The sequence below is a fragment of the Lampris incognitus genome, chromosome 16, assembly GCF_029633865.1.
Source record: "Lampris incognitus isolate fLamInc1 chromosome 16, fLamInc1.hap2, whole genome shotgun sequence".
Taxonomy (NCBI): Eukaryota; Metazoa; Chordata; class Actinopteri; order Lampriformes; family Lampridae; genus Lampris; species Lampris incognitus.
The window spans coordinates 22,013,730-22,027,601 of NC_079226.1; the positions used below are offsets into that span (position 1 = coordinate 22,013,730).

The 13,872-nt window shown below is 47.9% G+C and overlaps 1 protein-coding gene across 2 annotated transcripts; it reads right to left on the reverse strand.

Annotated features, from left to right (window-relative positions):
* Positions 1-210: 210 nt before the first annotated feature.
* pkdccb (protein kinase domain containing, cytoplasmic b) lies at positions 211-11,172 on the reverse strand. Of its 2 annotated transcripts, XM_056296247.1 has the most exons (7): positions 10,512-11,172; positions 9,658-9,807; positions 7,678-7,949; positions 7,238-7,317; positions 6,762-6,869; positions 2,898-3,074; positions 211-1,238 (listed from the first exon to the last, which is right to left on the reverse strand). In XM_056296247.1, exons 1-7 carry the CDS (start codon positions 11,118-11,120, stop codon positions 1,132-1,134), a joined length of 1,503 nt encoding a protein of 500 aa, XP_056152222.1. In that variant the 5' UTR covers positions 11,121-11,172; the 3' UTR covers positions 211-1,131. The 2 variants fall into 2 exon arrangements, with proteins under 2 accessions (XP_056152222.1, XP_056152223.1); XM_056296248.1 differs by lacking the exon at positions 2,898-3,074.
* Between the last annotated feature and the right edge of the window lie 2,700 nt (positions 11,173-13,872).

The window sequence follows — 13,872 nt, forward strand, 5'->3', positions numbered from 1 at the left end:
GGAGACATGTGGTAGTCTGCAGCCTTCCCCGGTTCGGCAAATGGGGTAGAGCAGCGACCGGGACGGCTCGGAAGAGTGGAGTAACTGGCTGGATACAACTGGGGAGAAAAAAGGGGGGAGGGGAAATCAAATAACGTATCCCAAATTCTCATAGTAGCTCTGCTTCTCCCAAACACATTGAGATGAACGTCACCAAGACTGCAAAAAGGGTATAATTAAAAGATTTATGTGATCAAAAACTGTTAAACTGTACAGGGTACCAAATGCAGGATACATTTCACTAAAGTCAATCCTCTTTTCATTGAAAATAACAACTACACCCACAAGGTGCAATACACAGTCAATGTAAAAAAATCACATTTCATTTCAGCATATAAATACATCAGAGGAAACAACACTACCATTTAAAACTAACACAGAATTTAGGGACCGACTGGTGTGGAATGTAATAAATCCTCTTTGTTCATGGTTGCTGCAGAAATGCCTACGTGGTTCTTGCCAACTCATCCCACAAGACAGCAGAGCCAGGGAACCGTGTAAAAACAGCTATAACCTCAGCGAATTAGCATCAAAGTGTGTTCGTAACGGCTTGTTTTCTTTTCTCGTCCTTGGGCTCCGAACAGTTAGCTGTGGCGGGCTCAGAGTTGCTCTTGTTACCCCTTTGGCTTTAAGTCCTACTGCAGGGGTCATCATGTCTCACAGAAAGGAAAAAAAAAACCCGAACACACATGGCAAATAAAGACAACATGGCGAAACACACAGAGGGAACAAGCCCCCTACCCCACTAATTGTACCTGAAGGGAAATACCTCTAAATAGTTGCTGGCAGAGGCAGCGAGCTGGCAGGCGGATCAAACAGTCGCAGAGTTTAGAAGCTCTATAAATACATCATATTCGCTTGCTTCATTTCAAACGCCCCCCCCCTCCCTGTCCCGACCTCAGCCGTATCACTGCACAGTCCCGGGCCCCTGACCGTGTTCGGTATGTTCCCGCAGCGAAATACCGCGAGGAGGAGAGTCGGCGTCCTGCCATAGTGACACGGTGTTGTTATGAAGCATATCACCATGAGGAATTCCCGTGCAACGTTTTGCTCCGCTTCACCTCCCTCTCCCCCGTGTTTGTTCCTCGCACATCACACAGTAGCCGTCTCAGGGGGGCTGGCTTTCCTCAGATACACCTCGGACATCCCATCAGGCACGAGACTGCTGAAGCCGCTGTAGAAGGAGGCCAGGTGGCGTCCTGCAAACCACCAAAAACAGATAGGAATGAAAACCTGATGTAAACCTCGTCAGCCATGCTGATATTATAACGTGCGCTGACTTGGTGTTAGCGATACCGCTACGTATTTCACCGCCAGCGCTTCCATCAAGGGAATAAACAGGGATTCATTTAATATGTGTACTCAGCACTTCTGCTGAACTGCTCCACGAGAAGACTCAACAGGCCTGGAAGGTTTAAGAGGCTGAGAGAGGAAACACTTGACATGGCCTCAATGGGGTGTTTTTGGGTTTTTTTTTTTTACATTTTTTTAAAAACATGTTGGTACGGGCCTAGCATTGTAGAATTGATTGCTCTCACGATAAACTCAGCAAATACTACAAAACCCCTCACATGGTCGCTTTGTTGTTGTTGTTTTTTGTGTGGATTTTCTCCCCCTTTTTCTCCCCAGTTGTACTTGGCCAATTACCCCACTCTTCTGAGCCGTCCTGGTCGCTGCTCCACCCCCTCTGCCGATCCGGGGGAGGGCTGCAGACTACCACATGCCTCCTCCGATACATGCGGAGTCGCCAGCCGCTTCTTTTCACCTGACAGTGAGGAGTTTCGCCAGGGGGATGTAGCACATAGGAAAATCACGCTATTCTCCCTCCCCCCTGAACAGGCGCCCCGACCGACCAGAGGAGGCGCTAGTGCAGCGACCAGGACACATACCCACATCTGGCTTCCCACCCGCAGCCACAGCCAATTGAGTCTGTAGGGACGCCCGACCAAGCCGGAGGTAACACGGGGGTTCAAACCGGCGAGCGCTGTGTTGGTAGGCAATGGAATAGACCGCTACGCTACCTGGACACTTTGTTTTCTGATCAAAATAGACAAACGCCTGCTCATTGCAATTTCAGTATGCACTTTGGGATCATTGCAGGACGTACTAATGGCGGCGTGGGATGCTAAAACTGTACCAGATGTGGTGTCACTGGATGTGACCTGAATATAAAACCATTCATTGAATACCGACATCATTAAACCCTCCCGCTGCCACAATAAAACAGTGCTGAAAATCCAGAAATGGGTGCAGTCCACGCCAAAATGTGCAACAGCATCTGTCTGCAGACTGCCAGAGAGGGGTGTAACGTACAAGACACACCCCCACAGAGCAAGGCCCCCCCCCAGTTCAAGACCACACCCCTGCCGAGGTTAAGGTTGGGGCAAGTGATGGGAGTCCAGTTACGCCCCTACATGTTCTGCCCCTGTCTTGTAGTCGGCAGACAGATGCTTCTCAAAGCGTGAGCTAACGGAAATGTCATTGGAAGGGTTTCTTTCCGGGCTCAGAACTGTTCAGCCTGGCTGGGGAAAAGAAGTCTAAGTTATGCTGCAGTAAGATGATACACGGGGACTGCCGGGATAGGTTCCAGTATCACCGCGACCCTGACAGCAGGATAAGTGTTTTGGATAATAGGTGGATGGATGGATAGTAGCCTTTACATGTTGGAAAAAAAAACACACAAACATTTCAGAATGGCGCAGTTAATGGAAAAGTATAGGAGAAGGAATGTGTCAGAGGGATAGGCGCAAATGCATTATGAAGAGGAGAGGATTTGTGGGACATGGAAATGGTAGGAGGCTGGGGTGGAGGCCTTTGTCGACGAGATCAGGGAGGCCAGACTGACGGCCCATACTAACCTGACCACGTCCTCTCACCGGTGAGGCAGAAGGTGGTACACTGAGAATGAGAGTTACAAATGGACGCTGCCTCTGTGGCGTTGTGGACAGACAACACACATCCCTGGTGGGTATAAGACAGCCAGCATCTGTACTCCACACTACCAGAGGTCCTCATGCCATGCATCACTGTGTAATCTAATCAAGCAGAGAAGAAGAGAGCCAGACATCAGCACCAGAGAGAATATCTTTTGTTTTATGGTCAGATGAGTCATGATCCAGAAGGATCTCTGTGGGGAAACTGGATCATTGTAATGTAATGACAAACAATAGGATTCAAGTAAGAACATAGGAAATACTAAACAGAACATGTTCAGGAAAATGTTGCAAATAAAAAATAGTGCGGAAAAAGATTTAGCTAGTCATCTTGCTGATGCAGAACTTGAGTAGCCTGGAATGAGTTCTTGCAATGATGACAGGTGAGAGATTTATAGGTAAAAAGGCTTACATATGAACATAGGTCCCTATGTAAAGATTACCATAGAAAAAAACAAACAAACAAACAAACAAACAAGGAACTGGGAATGCATCTGTGGGTCAAAAACATAGTCAACCGATAGAAAATCTGCTCTTCGCTCTCGGGCTCCTTCCGCATACTGAAATTAATTGAACCCGAACTTTCTCCCAACGTTCACTGTTACATTTACAATCATAAATCTTTCAGTCAGACAGCTTGTTGATCCTGCCTAAACCCATCTGCTACACATTAGTAGAGGCCATGAGCAAGAACACACATTTACACACACACACACACACACACACACACACACACACACACACACACCCGCGCACACACACCCTCCCACTCATTCCAAACCCTCGCTCTCTGCTTGCACATGGAGCAGAACAAAAGCCAAGTGTGTGAGTGAGTCAGTTGAGGTTACAGAACGTTTCATTACGAACGCCAGATCTGCTGCACCTTCTTAAATGGCCTGGCCCGGATATACGTACATGCAGCCATACTTATACATGTCAGAGGGAAAATACTCTTACAGTGACCACCACCTCCAAAACTCACAGAAAAGAGTATCTGTCACCCTGGTCCAACGATGAAAATGAGCGAGGCAGCAGGAGAGTTTATGAACCAGACAGAGGGCTCGTTCTCAGGAGAGAAAACGAATCTGTTTAATTTGACCTGGGGAGTGATGGATTTAAACCGCCAGGAGGACTAGCTACTACACCTTCATGCAAAAACGTTAAGAGAAATATCCATTTTCAATGTTAATTGATATCAAATATTCATTTTCATGTAGAACTACACACATTGTGGGCGTGTGGGTAGCGTAGCGGTCTATTCCGTTGCCTACCAACACGGGGATCGCTGGTTCAAATCCCCATGTTGCCTCTGGCTTGGTCAGGCGTCCCTACAGACACAATTGGCTGTGTCTGCGGGTGGGAAGCTGGATGTGGGTATGTGTCCTGGTCACTGCACTAGCGCCCCCTCTGGTCGGTCTGGTCTTGTCAGTCGGGGCGCTTGCCCAAGGGGGAGGGGGAACTGGGGGGGAATAGCATGATTCGTCCATGTCCTACATTCCCGTGGCGAAACTCCTCACTGTCAGGTGAAAAGAGGCAGCTGGTGACTCCACATGTAACGGAGGAGGCATGTGGTAGTCTGCAGCCCTCCCCAGATCAGCAGAGGGGGTGGAGCAGCGACCGGGACTGCTCGGAAGAGTGGGGTAATTGGCAAGGTACAATTGGGGAGAAAAGAGGGGGGGGGGCTCTAAGAACTACATGCATTGTCCCGTGGCAGGGCAGCTTAACTCGTATACACACGTCCTCATTGTGTATACGACACGGGTTGATTCAATTTAATGTGCTTCACCGTCTTCACTACTCAGGGGACAAGCTGGCCAGGATCTGTCCCACCACAGACCCTGGCTGTCCGAGGTGCAGCCACAGTCCAGCCTGGGCAGGACACATGTTCTGGGCATGCCCCTCTCTCAGCAGCTACTGGGGGCCGAGATTTAATGTACTATCCCATATCTGTAAACAGACCAGGACCCCTGATTTTCACACAGCCATCTTTGGCACACCACCCCTTACCTGTAAGGTCACAACTTTGCAGGCAAATGCTCTAGCATTTGCTTCGTCGCTCGCTCGCAGACTTAGTCTTTTTAACTGGAAGTCGAATAAAGCCCCATCATTTTTGCAGTGGTTAAGGGATGTATGTGTATACTGTTGTCTGCAAAAACATAGTTATCATGAGGAACTGGAATAAGAAGACCCTGCATAGTCTTTTTTTTTTCTTGAGCCTTGGGGAGGAACTTCTACATTATGTTCTTTATTTTATTTTTTTTTATTTGGTTGAGTGCGTATACTGTACACCTGTTCCAGTGACTTGAAGGTTGAAAAATAAAGTAAAAAAAAAAGAAAAGAACTACATGCATTGAACCGGTATCCCTTAAAAAGCTTATTAAAGTAGTTGAATTTGTGCACTTTGATTCAGCTGATATGAATCTGCACCATAAGGCAGACTGCACTAACTTATTCCACTCACACTGCTTATGAATCTACATCAGTCAACGGTTTCAAATAACGTGCGGCCTTGTCTGGCGCACCCAAACGCTTCTTCCCCCTTAACAGGGAGGAGACACACACAGTGTACGAATGACAGCATTCAATTGTTTTTTTAATTTCATATTTCATCTTTTTGGGTGCGGTGATTTATGAGCCTCTTATTTCGTATTACGCCCGCGCAATTTTTCCGTTTTACGGTCTACGTATGCAAACAGCCACGGTAAAGTAAAGCAGAGTAAAAACCAAACTGTATCAAATGTGAACCAAACCAAGAGGAGATCCTTCCTCTTTGGTTATTTGGGCTGCACACACGCGGCCGTCTCTCAGCAACGTCATTCCAGAAAGCGGTGATAAAAATAGATGATGATACTGCGGCGCCCCACCCGGGAACATGCCGGGTCCTACAGCGCACGTCTCCCGGCGAACACCTCGGCTGCAACGGCAACACGCGCGGCACACCGAAATAACTTAAAAAGCTCTCAGGCTTCCTTCCTTTCTTGCAAGGACCCCAATTACATACACAAGGCCCAGTAGGGCACATGGCTCCTCCACAACGCTTGATTTGCAGCCTCGGTGTCCGGTCACCTCACTCACTCCTGGTCTGTGATTAAATGGCACAAAGTGCTGCTATGTAAACAGCGCAGCGTCTGGGGAATGGAAAATCTCTCAGCGGGAACCCGGCCAGTCATTCTGTTATTAATATTTCATTGAGCTGAGAGGAATGGAAGGAGGGGGGCGGGTGGGGGGGGGCTGATATGAGCCGAGGGGAAGAATGGCAAAGGGCACTTGGCACTTATATTCAGAGAGTACAAAAGGATGAATAAGGGGTTTTACCCCGTCATTAAAAAAGAAACATCGTTGATCAGTCTACTTTGAACTTGCAAGTTCGCTGAACAGACAAAGGAAGAGAAAAAAAAAGCCGAGATAATTACTGATGATTATTTCTGATGGTATTGTAAGTTGGCCGAACACTGTGTGGGATTCCTGCGTATGAATCCCACCATGTCAGCCTCCGCTCATTCCTGTTGCCTAACATACCTGCCAAAACAGACTGGGGAGAAAGAACTATTCCCCCCTTTCGAAGTGAAAAGAAAGAAGAGAGAAGAAAAAGCGCCATGAGCCGCCTGCTTTCCCCTGAAAGGGAAGAGAGAGAGAAAGAAGAAAAAAACGGAAAAAGGAAGGTATACTCAGCTGCACGCTTTTCAAGAAAAAACAAGAAAAAAGGTCTCCGGGAGAGACGGCTCTGCTTTATAAAAAGAAAAGAAAAGAAAAGGGGAAGAAAGAGAAACGTCATTCTTGAACTCCTACCTTTGAGTATTGATGGAGGCAGGTTGTCCAGGTGCAGACCAGACTTATAGAGGAGGAGGATGTGTTCAAAGGCCTCCAGGGTCTGGTTGATGTCAGCTCTTAGCTCCCCTACACACACACACACACACATCCATTGAACATGGTAAGGGAAAATGGTATAAAGGGATCAGAACATCAAACAGGATAGGGTCAAACACAACCATATGGATAATATATTTTCCTACGTCTCCATTTTTTTTCTTTCAAAGCTCTCTCCTTTCCAAGTCTCGTATCTAGCCGTTTACATGTGGTGGAGCTAAAACGCTAACGACGGCCATCCGCCGCGCTAACGCGTGTGTCGTGCAGCACCGCAGCGTTCGCTTACAGGCGCTCCGACACGGCGGCGTGTTATTACACGACTCAAATAATGCAATGGTTTTTCTTTTGATCTGGAACAGTTGCGTTCTGTCATGTCAAGGCGTCTCCGTCTTCCTCACCTGTGGAGTTCATGATGTGGTCTACCAGGTGTGTGAGGCCTGGCGGGGCCTGGTGAGGCAGCAGGTAGGTGAAGAAATACCTGGGGCCAGGTGAAAACAACTCATTCAGAGACAAGCCTCGTCATATATAGTTCACACAGAACACGGCTTGTCTCACTAAGGTGCTAAAGCAAACAGATCATAAACCTGTCAAAACCCCCGGCGAAGACACAAAAAGGAAAAAAAAGAAGAAAAGAAAGCTACCCTTCTCCAGTTGAAACTGCCAGATCCTCCAACCTACCTCATCAATCACACCATCAGATTCTATCCACCCATAACTCTTACGTTTCTACAGTCAACAACCCTTCGCTGTCAGCTGTACACGTGTTTTAACCATCATCCTCCTATCAATCAGTCCACCTGTCACACAAATACCATGCAGCTAAAGTCTCACTTCTTACCTGTAGGCGTTGTAGAGGTTTCTTTTCTCGTTCAGCCCCTCACACACTCCCCGGGCCGAGCAGGGCAGGGAGAAGTGTCTGTGGGGAAACTGCAGCGTGCAGTCTGCATCTGTCTGACAGGCCGGCTCCTCCACGGTGGCGTCGTCCAGGTCTGTCAGCTTCAGCTCCCCGGACACCGTCACAAACTGCCGCGGCTGGAAGTCCAAAAGAGCCACGGAGCCCAAGGGGGAGCGGGAGAGGAAGTGCAGGAGCCTGACTAGATCCAGACACACCTGCAACCGGACCACGCACACACACACACGACTCCCGACAGTTAAACTGAAGGACGGGGCCGACGCGACTGGGCTGGGGATCAATACATCGCCCCCGCTTCATTATCAAATCATTACGGAGCGGTTACCGAGGCGTTGGGTGATGGTCCGTAGCCGCCTGGTAACTGCAATTTACTACGCCGTAAAATCTAAAGTGTGAAAATAGAGAGGATCTATTGCATCTAGGCGCGTTAGGGATGTTGGTGGGGCCAACTTCCAAAACAGGTCGTTGATACCCCCATAATAAAATGAATCAAAACGAAGCAGTGTGCCGCAGGGGCAGTGGAGCCGGCAGAGAGAAGAGGGAAGCGTTATCTGTGAGCGGGAACGAGATGATTCTGTCACTCTGCAACACAGTTGGGGTATTAGGTAATGCAGTAAGACTCTCCAATGTCACTGTAAAAACAGAGGTGGGTGAAACCAAACACTGCCGGATTATCGTAGTCTGTGGAGATGCGAGGTAGCTCAAGGAGGCTGAGCAGTTTGCAGATTATACTATGTGCTCACATTTCAGTTTTCAGCGATGAAACCGCCGCAACACCAAAAAAATCACTTGAAACGATCACTGTGTCTCAAAATACTTGTATTGCTGCTTATAAATCAAAAACACGCATCTGCCATTTTTGTGGTGCCACAGCCTCCCTGCTATTCTGACATTCATTACTCCTGTACCTGCCTCTCTCTCTCTCTCTCTCTCTCTCTCTCTCTCTCTCTCTCTCTCTCTCTCTCTCTCTCTCTCTCTCAATTCAATTCAATATGTGCTTTATTGCCATGACATATGTTTGTGTGCATATTGCCAAAGCATGTAAAACAACAACACAACACAACAATGATTATAATGATTCTCTCTCTCTCTCTCTCTCTCTCTCTCTCTCTCTCTCTCTCTCTCTCTCTCTCTCTCTCTCTCTCTCTCTCTCTCTCTCTCTCTCTCTCTCTCTCTCTCTCTCTCTCTCTCTCTCTCTCTCTCTCTCTCTCTCTCTCTCTCTCTCTCTCTCTCTCTCTCTCTCACACACACACACACACACACACACACACACACACACACACACACACACACACACACACACACACACAGACATCTAGACGGGGCTATGGGCTACCTAAGTGTTAATCAAAACTGTCCCACCCCCTGTTGACTCTAGCTGGGAGCATACCTATGCTGGGGGTTCAGCTGAAGCTCTGTGTGTGTGTGTGTGTGTGTGTGTGTGTGTGTGTGTGTGTGTGTGTGTGTGTGTGTGTGTGTGTGTGTGTGTGTGTGTGTGTTTTAAAGAGGGTTGGGATAACATTCTTAGCCTGCACTGGATTAACTCTGGTGCCCTCTCCATTCCAGCCATGGTCTGATCAAATACGCAGAGGGACAGATGTCAGACCACAGAGAGTTTCAAGTATCTCCCCTTCACCCCTGCTCTCTTGCTTAAACCCTCTGGTATCATCTCTTCTGCCAAGTGCAAGACTGTACATTCAAATGGATGCATGTGTGTGCATGTGTGTGTGTGTGCGAGAGAGCGATGTGTGTGTGTATGTGTGTGTGTGTGGGGGGGGGGGGGTTCAGTTCTCCCTTAAGGCTCCCTAGGTGCAGCAGAACACTGCCCCTCTACAGTTTAGGGGAGAAAAAGTGTGTGTGTGTATGTGTGTGTGTGAGAAAGAGAGAGTCAGTTAGTAGCCTTGCCTTAAATCTCTCCTCCCAGGGGCTCTGCAGCAGCTGAATCATCTGGAGTGGATGCCCCTGCTCCAGGATGGCCGTGACTCTCCCTCCACCTCTTTCTCCTTCTCCTTCTTCTTCCCCTCCTCCTGCATCCTCCATACAGTGACCTCTCAGCTGTAGTGAGGTTTGATCCTCAGTTAGTCACAGTTTAACAACGACATTTGGCTGCCAGAGGCCATGACGACAGTGTCAGCGGTACCAAAGTTTGTGGTGGCATTTGTATGTCTTGGGCAATCATTTAGGGTGGCAAAAACACTTACTTAAGACTGAGGTAATATATCACACCCAGCAACAGACTAAAACAGTCTTACCACGGCGATAAATGGAAAAAGAAGGGATTCCAGAAATGTTCTGTGAACCCAGCTTTGTGCAGCTGAGATTTGCTATAACAAAATCACATTAGCCTGGAGATAATGTACTTTCTGACTTCATAAAATTAACCAATTAGAGTGTTGGCTGTATTGTGGCATGACCATCGTGAGATATAAGTGTTCTTTTCATCCAAAACGACTTTCTGAGTATATATATATAGTGCTCTTTGATGGACTGGGGGGAGGGGGGGTTAGATAAGAGGTTTTAGCCCGGAGAGGTACAATGTCCCTTCCCATAAGTTAGCAAACCAGACACGGGGTCGTGAGAGGTTCAATGAACTTAATTGAATTAAATGGGAAGGCAATGAGGCTTTTCATCCAGATTAAGCATTCGGTCAAGCATTGAGCAGAGGAGAAGAATTTACACACGCACGCACACGCACGCGCGCACACACAGAAAAGGGGAGTAAATGAGAGAGAGAGAGAGGGAGAGGGAAAATAAATAACCTTTATGATGTTTGGATGCTGCAACCTCTGCAACAGGACAATTTCCTTCTTCAGTTTATACGAGACGAGCTCGTAGCAGCCACGGGGGTCTTCGAATTCCTGCAGGCACTTCTCCATGTCGCTGCCCTGCTCGTTCACGAACTTCAACGCCGCGGGCTGATCCTCGCTTAGAAACACCCTGACAACCAGCTTCGTATATCCAGACCCGAGGATGTCCACCGCCCGCACGTCCACCAGCGAATCACAGCCCATCTCGTCCACGCCCGTTAGTCCGGACCCATCCGTAAGCTCGCTCCTCGGGCCGAGATCCGAGTCTGCCGCTGGTGGCTGGTACTGCTGCGGGAAAAGCGAAGACGCCGACGGCTGTCCCCTGCTTCCCTGGCCGGCGGTTGCGAGCAGCGGCATGATTTCTTTGCGTCTCTCGTTGAGCTGATAAATCAGCTCACCGTGTCGCGGAGCAAACTCCTCGCCAAGAGTCCCATTGGAGACGTATCCCGACTTGGCTTTAGAGCCATGCTGCAAACTACCAATCAGCAGCGACACCAGCACGGAAATAACCACGAAAGCCAGGAGCGCGGCCGCACATAGCGGGTTGCCCATCAGGGGCATGTCTGAGCCGGCGGCTGGCGGAGAGAGGCGCGGACACGCAGGCGGCAGCGCCGTGCTAGCAGCACCCAGTAGAGTCAAGCTGCTTTGGCTGGGAACGACCGGCTCTCCTTGTTTTCACCTCCGAGGGAGACGCCCCCTAGAGGCGTTCCCTCACCTAAATTTACACACACCACCTCCCCTCTTTATCTGCCAACAAACCTCATTCCGCGCCGCAAGTGTAGCTCAGCCAAATGTGGATATAAAAAGCGCGATAATTTCAAGTAACGCAGACTTATTTTCTTCTTCTGAACTATTAGAAATGAAGATGTGGGACACGTCAGGGGGTACGGCACAGGTTGGTTTTCTCTGTGGGTGGCCCGATGGGATCTGGGTTTTTGTTGTTGCAGATTATGATGATTTGAGAGGAGAAGAGGCAGGGTATATATATTGGGGTAGGGTCCTTGTGTTACCGCCTTTTTTTATCATCCTTATACTTTTTGTTTTAATAATCGTACCCGTGTAGGTCCCTCACACTATTCGAAAAAAAGAGGTAAATAAAAATGTTGTAAATAAAAAAAGGAAATCATACATTTGTTGTGTTCAAACTTTAACCCCCCACCCCCACCCCAGCCCCCCACCCCCCCATGGGAATTTGACTTGGTCTCCGGATCCAGAAATGTAACGCAGCTCTTGGTCAAACATACCTGACATCTGCTGTATTAACTAATAACATACAGAATGCAAGCATGTCCCAAGACACGTGATCATGGTCTCGAAAGGTAGGCTAATTCCAGCATTATCTTGAATTATTTCAAGTTTAATTTCATATTATCTTCGGTTATATGTACACCTTGTGTACTGTCTGGAAGAAACTGCTAAGTGAGTGTGCTGAGCCTGTTGTAACGTTATACTGTGACTTTCAATTTAAAAACGAAAAAACAAAAACAAAACAACAACCCCTGGGCTCTTGTTGGCGTTTGACTGGACCACTGTGCTTACTACACAGTAGCCTATACAGCACTAATACTCTACTGGGTATTAGTGGATGCTCTTAGCTGGCCAACAAAGCAGTCATTCATCTTTACTACCCGCTCACAAGGAGAAAGGAAAAAGGGAGAGAGCGGTACAGATGACTGACTTAACTGATCATGAGAGAGAGAGAGAGAGAGAGAGAGAGAGAGAGAGAGAGAGAGAGAGAGAGAGAGAGAGAGAGAGAGAGAGAGAGAGAGAGAGAGAGAGAGCGAGCGAGAGAGAGAGAGCGAGCGAGAGAGACCTCTGCGGTGTACAATCTGTTCAACAGGTGGCAGCAAAACACCTTTTATATGTCCAGTTAAACTGAGATAATAACGAGTTATGAAATACAAATACTATATCTCACGCTCACTGCTCGTTGCTGCCAGTTAACCAGACCTCCGTCGTCTGGAATGTTGTTGTTAATTTTTAGGAGGATCCTATTTATCTTTCTTTCTTTCTTTCTATCTATCTATCTATCTATCTATCTATCTATCTATCTATCTATCTATCTATCTATCTATCTATCTATCTATCTATCTATCTATCTATCTATCTATATAATTTCTAATCAAAATTATCTAGACGACTCTTTGTTAGTTCACTTTTATTCTAAAGCCACCATCCATCCATCCATCCATTATCTGAACCGCTTGTCCTGCTCTCAGGAGTGGAGCCTATTCCAGCAGTCACTGAGCGGCAGGTGGGGAGACACCCCCCCACACACCTAGGGACAATTTAGTATGGCTTATTCACCTGACCTACATGTCTTTGGACTGTGAGAGGAAACCGGAGCCCCCGGAGGAAACCCACGTAGACACGGGGGAGAACATGCAAACTCCACACAGAGGACGACCCGGGATGACCCACCAAGGTTGGACTACCCCGGGGCTCGAACCCAGGTCCTTCTTGCTGTGAGGCGACCGCACTAACCACTGCGCCATCGTGCCGCCCACTACCAATAAATCTGTTATGTTCAGTAGTGACCTGTTCTGCTACAAGTGCCCCCCCCCCTCACGTGTATGCTGATGGTCTCAAGGCAGCATTCTGGCCGTAATAAATCGTTCGTCTCCGCATCGTTTCTTCCGAGGAGAGCTGCCACAGGAAATTACCATGGCTGTCGCCTTAGCACCACCCAGAAGGCTCACAACATGAGGCCCGTGTGTGTGTGTGTGTGTGTGTGTGTGTGTGCGCGCGTGAGCTCGTGCGTGCGTGCGTGAGGGAGAGAGGGACATTTTAATTGTGTCTCACCCCCACACGTAGTAAGTGTGAGATTGTATGTGTCTCTGCCAACAAAGTTGATCACAATGCTGACTGAGTCTGATTCTTCCTTATTGTTGCCTCTCCCGCATTTGCAGGACATGAAACACAACATCGTGTTCACCGCACTTTCCAATAGGCCCACTTGCAGTAGCTATATTCTCCTCCCATTTCTGTTCTTTCCCCAGCAACCCATGCCCCCACTGTGACGATGTGCCTGAAAAATGATTCACATTTCTAATCAGAGCCAGACCACCGGCTGCTTCATTAGCAGTGATTCACGTGGGCCCACATGATCACCGTTTGCCTTTTTGCTTGATCTGGACTGATCATCATTTAGTTGGTTGGTTGATTATTATTAATTTCTTATGGTTAAGGATTAGGGGCAGAGTGCTAGGGTGGGGGATTTTGTTTATTTAGAGAAGAGCAATATTCTATTCTATTCTATTGTATTGCCAATCTCTGAACTTTAAAACGCACTGATTAAATCTCTATTTCATCT

What these genes read in the sequence shown, in the direction of transcription:
- pkdccb (XM_056296247.1), bottom strand. Translation starts at nt 11,120, where the DNA reads ATGCCCCTGATGGGCAACCCGCTATGTGCGGCCGCGCTCCTGGCTTTC. An exon ending in CCTGGGAGGAGAGATTTAAG is followed by an intron (nt 7,950 to 9,657) that starts GCAAGGCTACTA and finishes GTCCGGTTGCAG; the next exon opens with GTGTGTCTGGATCTAGTCAG. An exon ending in CCACATCATGAACTCCACAG is followed by an intron (nt 6,870 to 7,237) that starts GTGAGGAAGACG and finishes GTGTGTGTGTAG; the next exon opens with GGGAGCTAAGAGCTGACATC.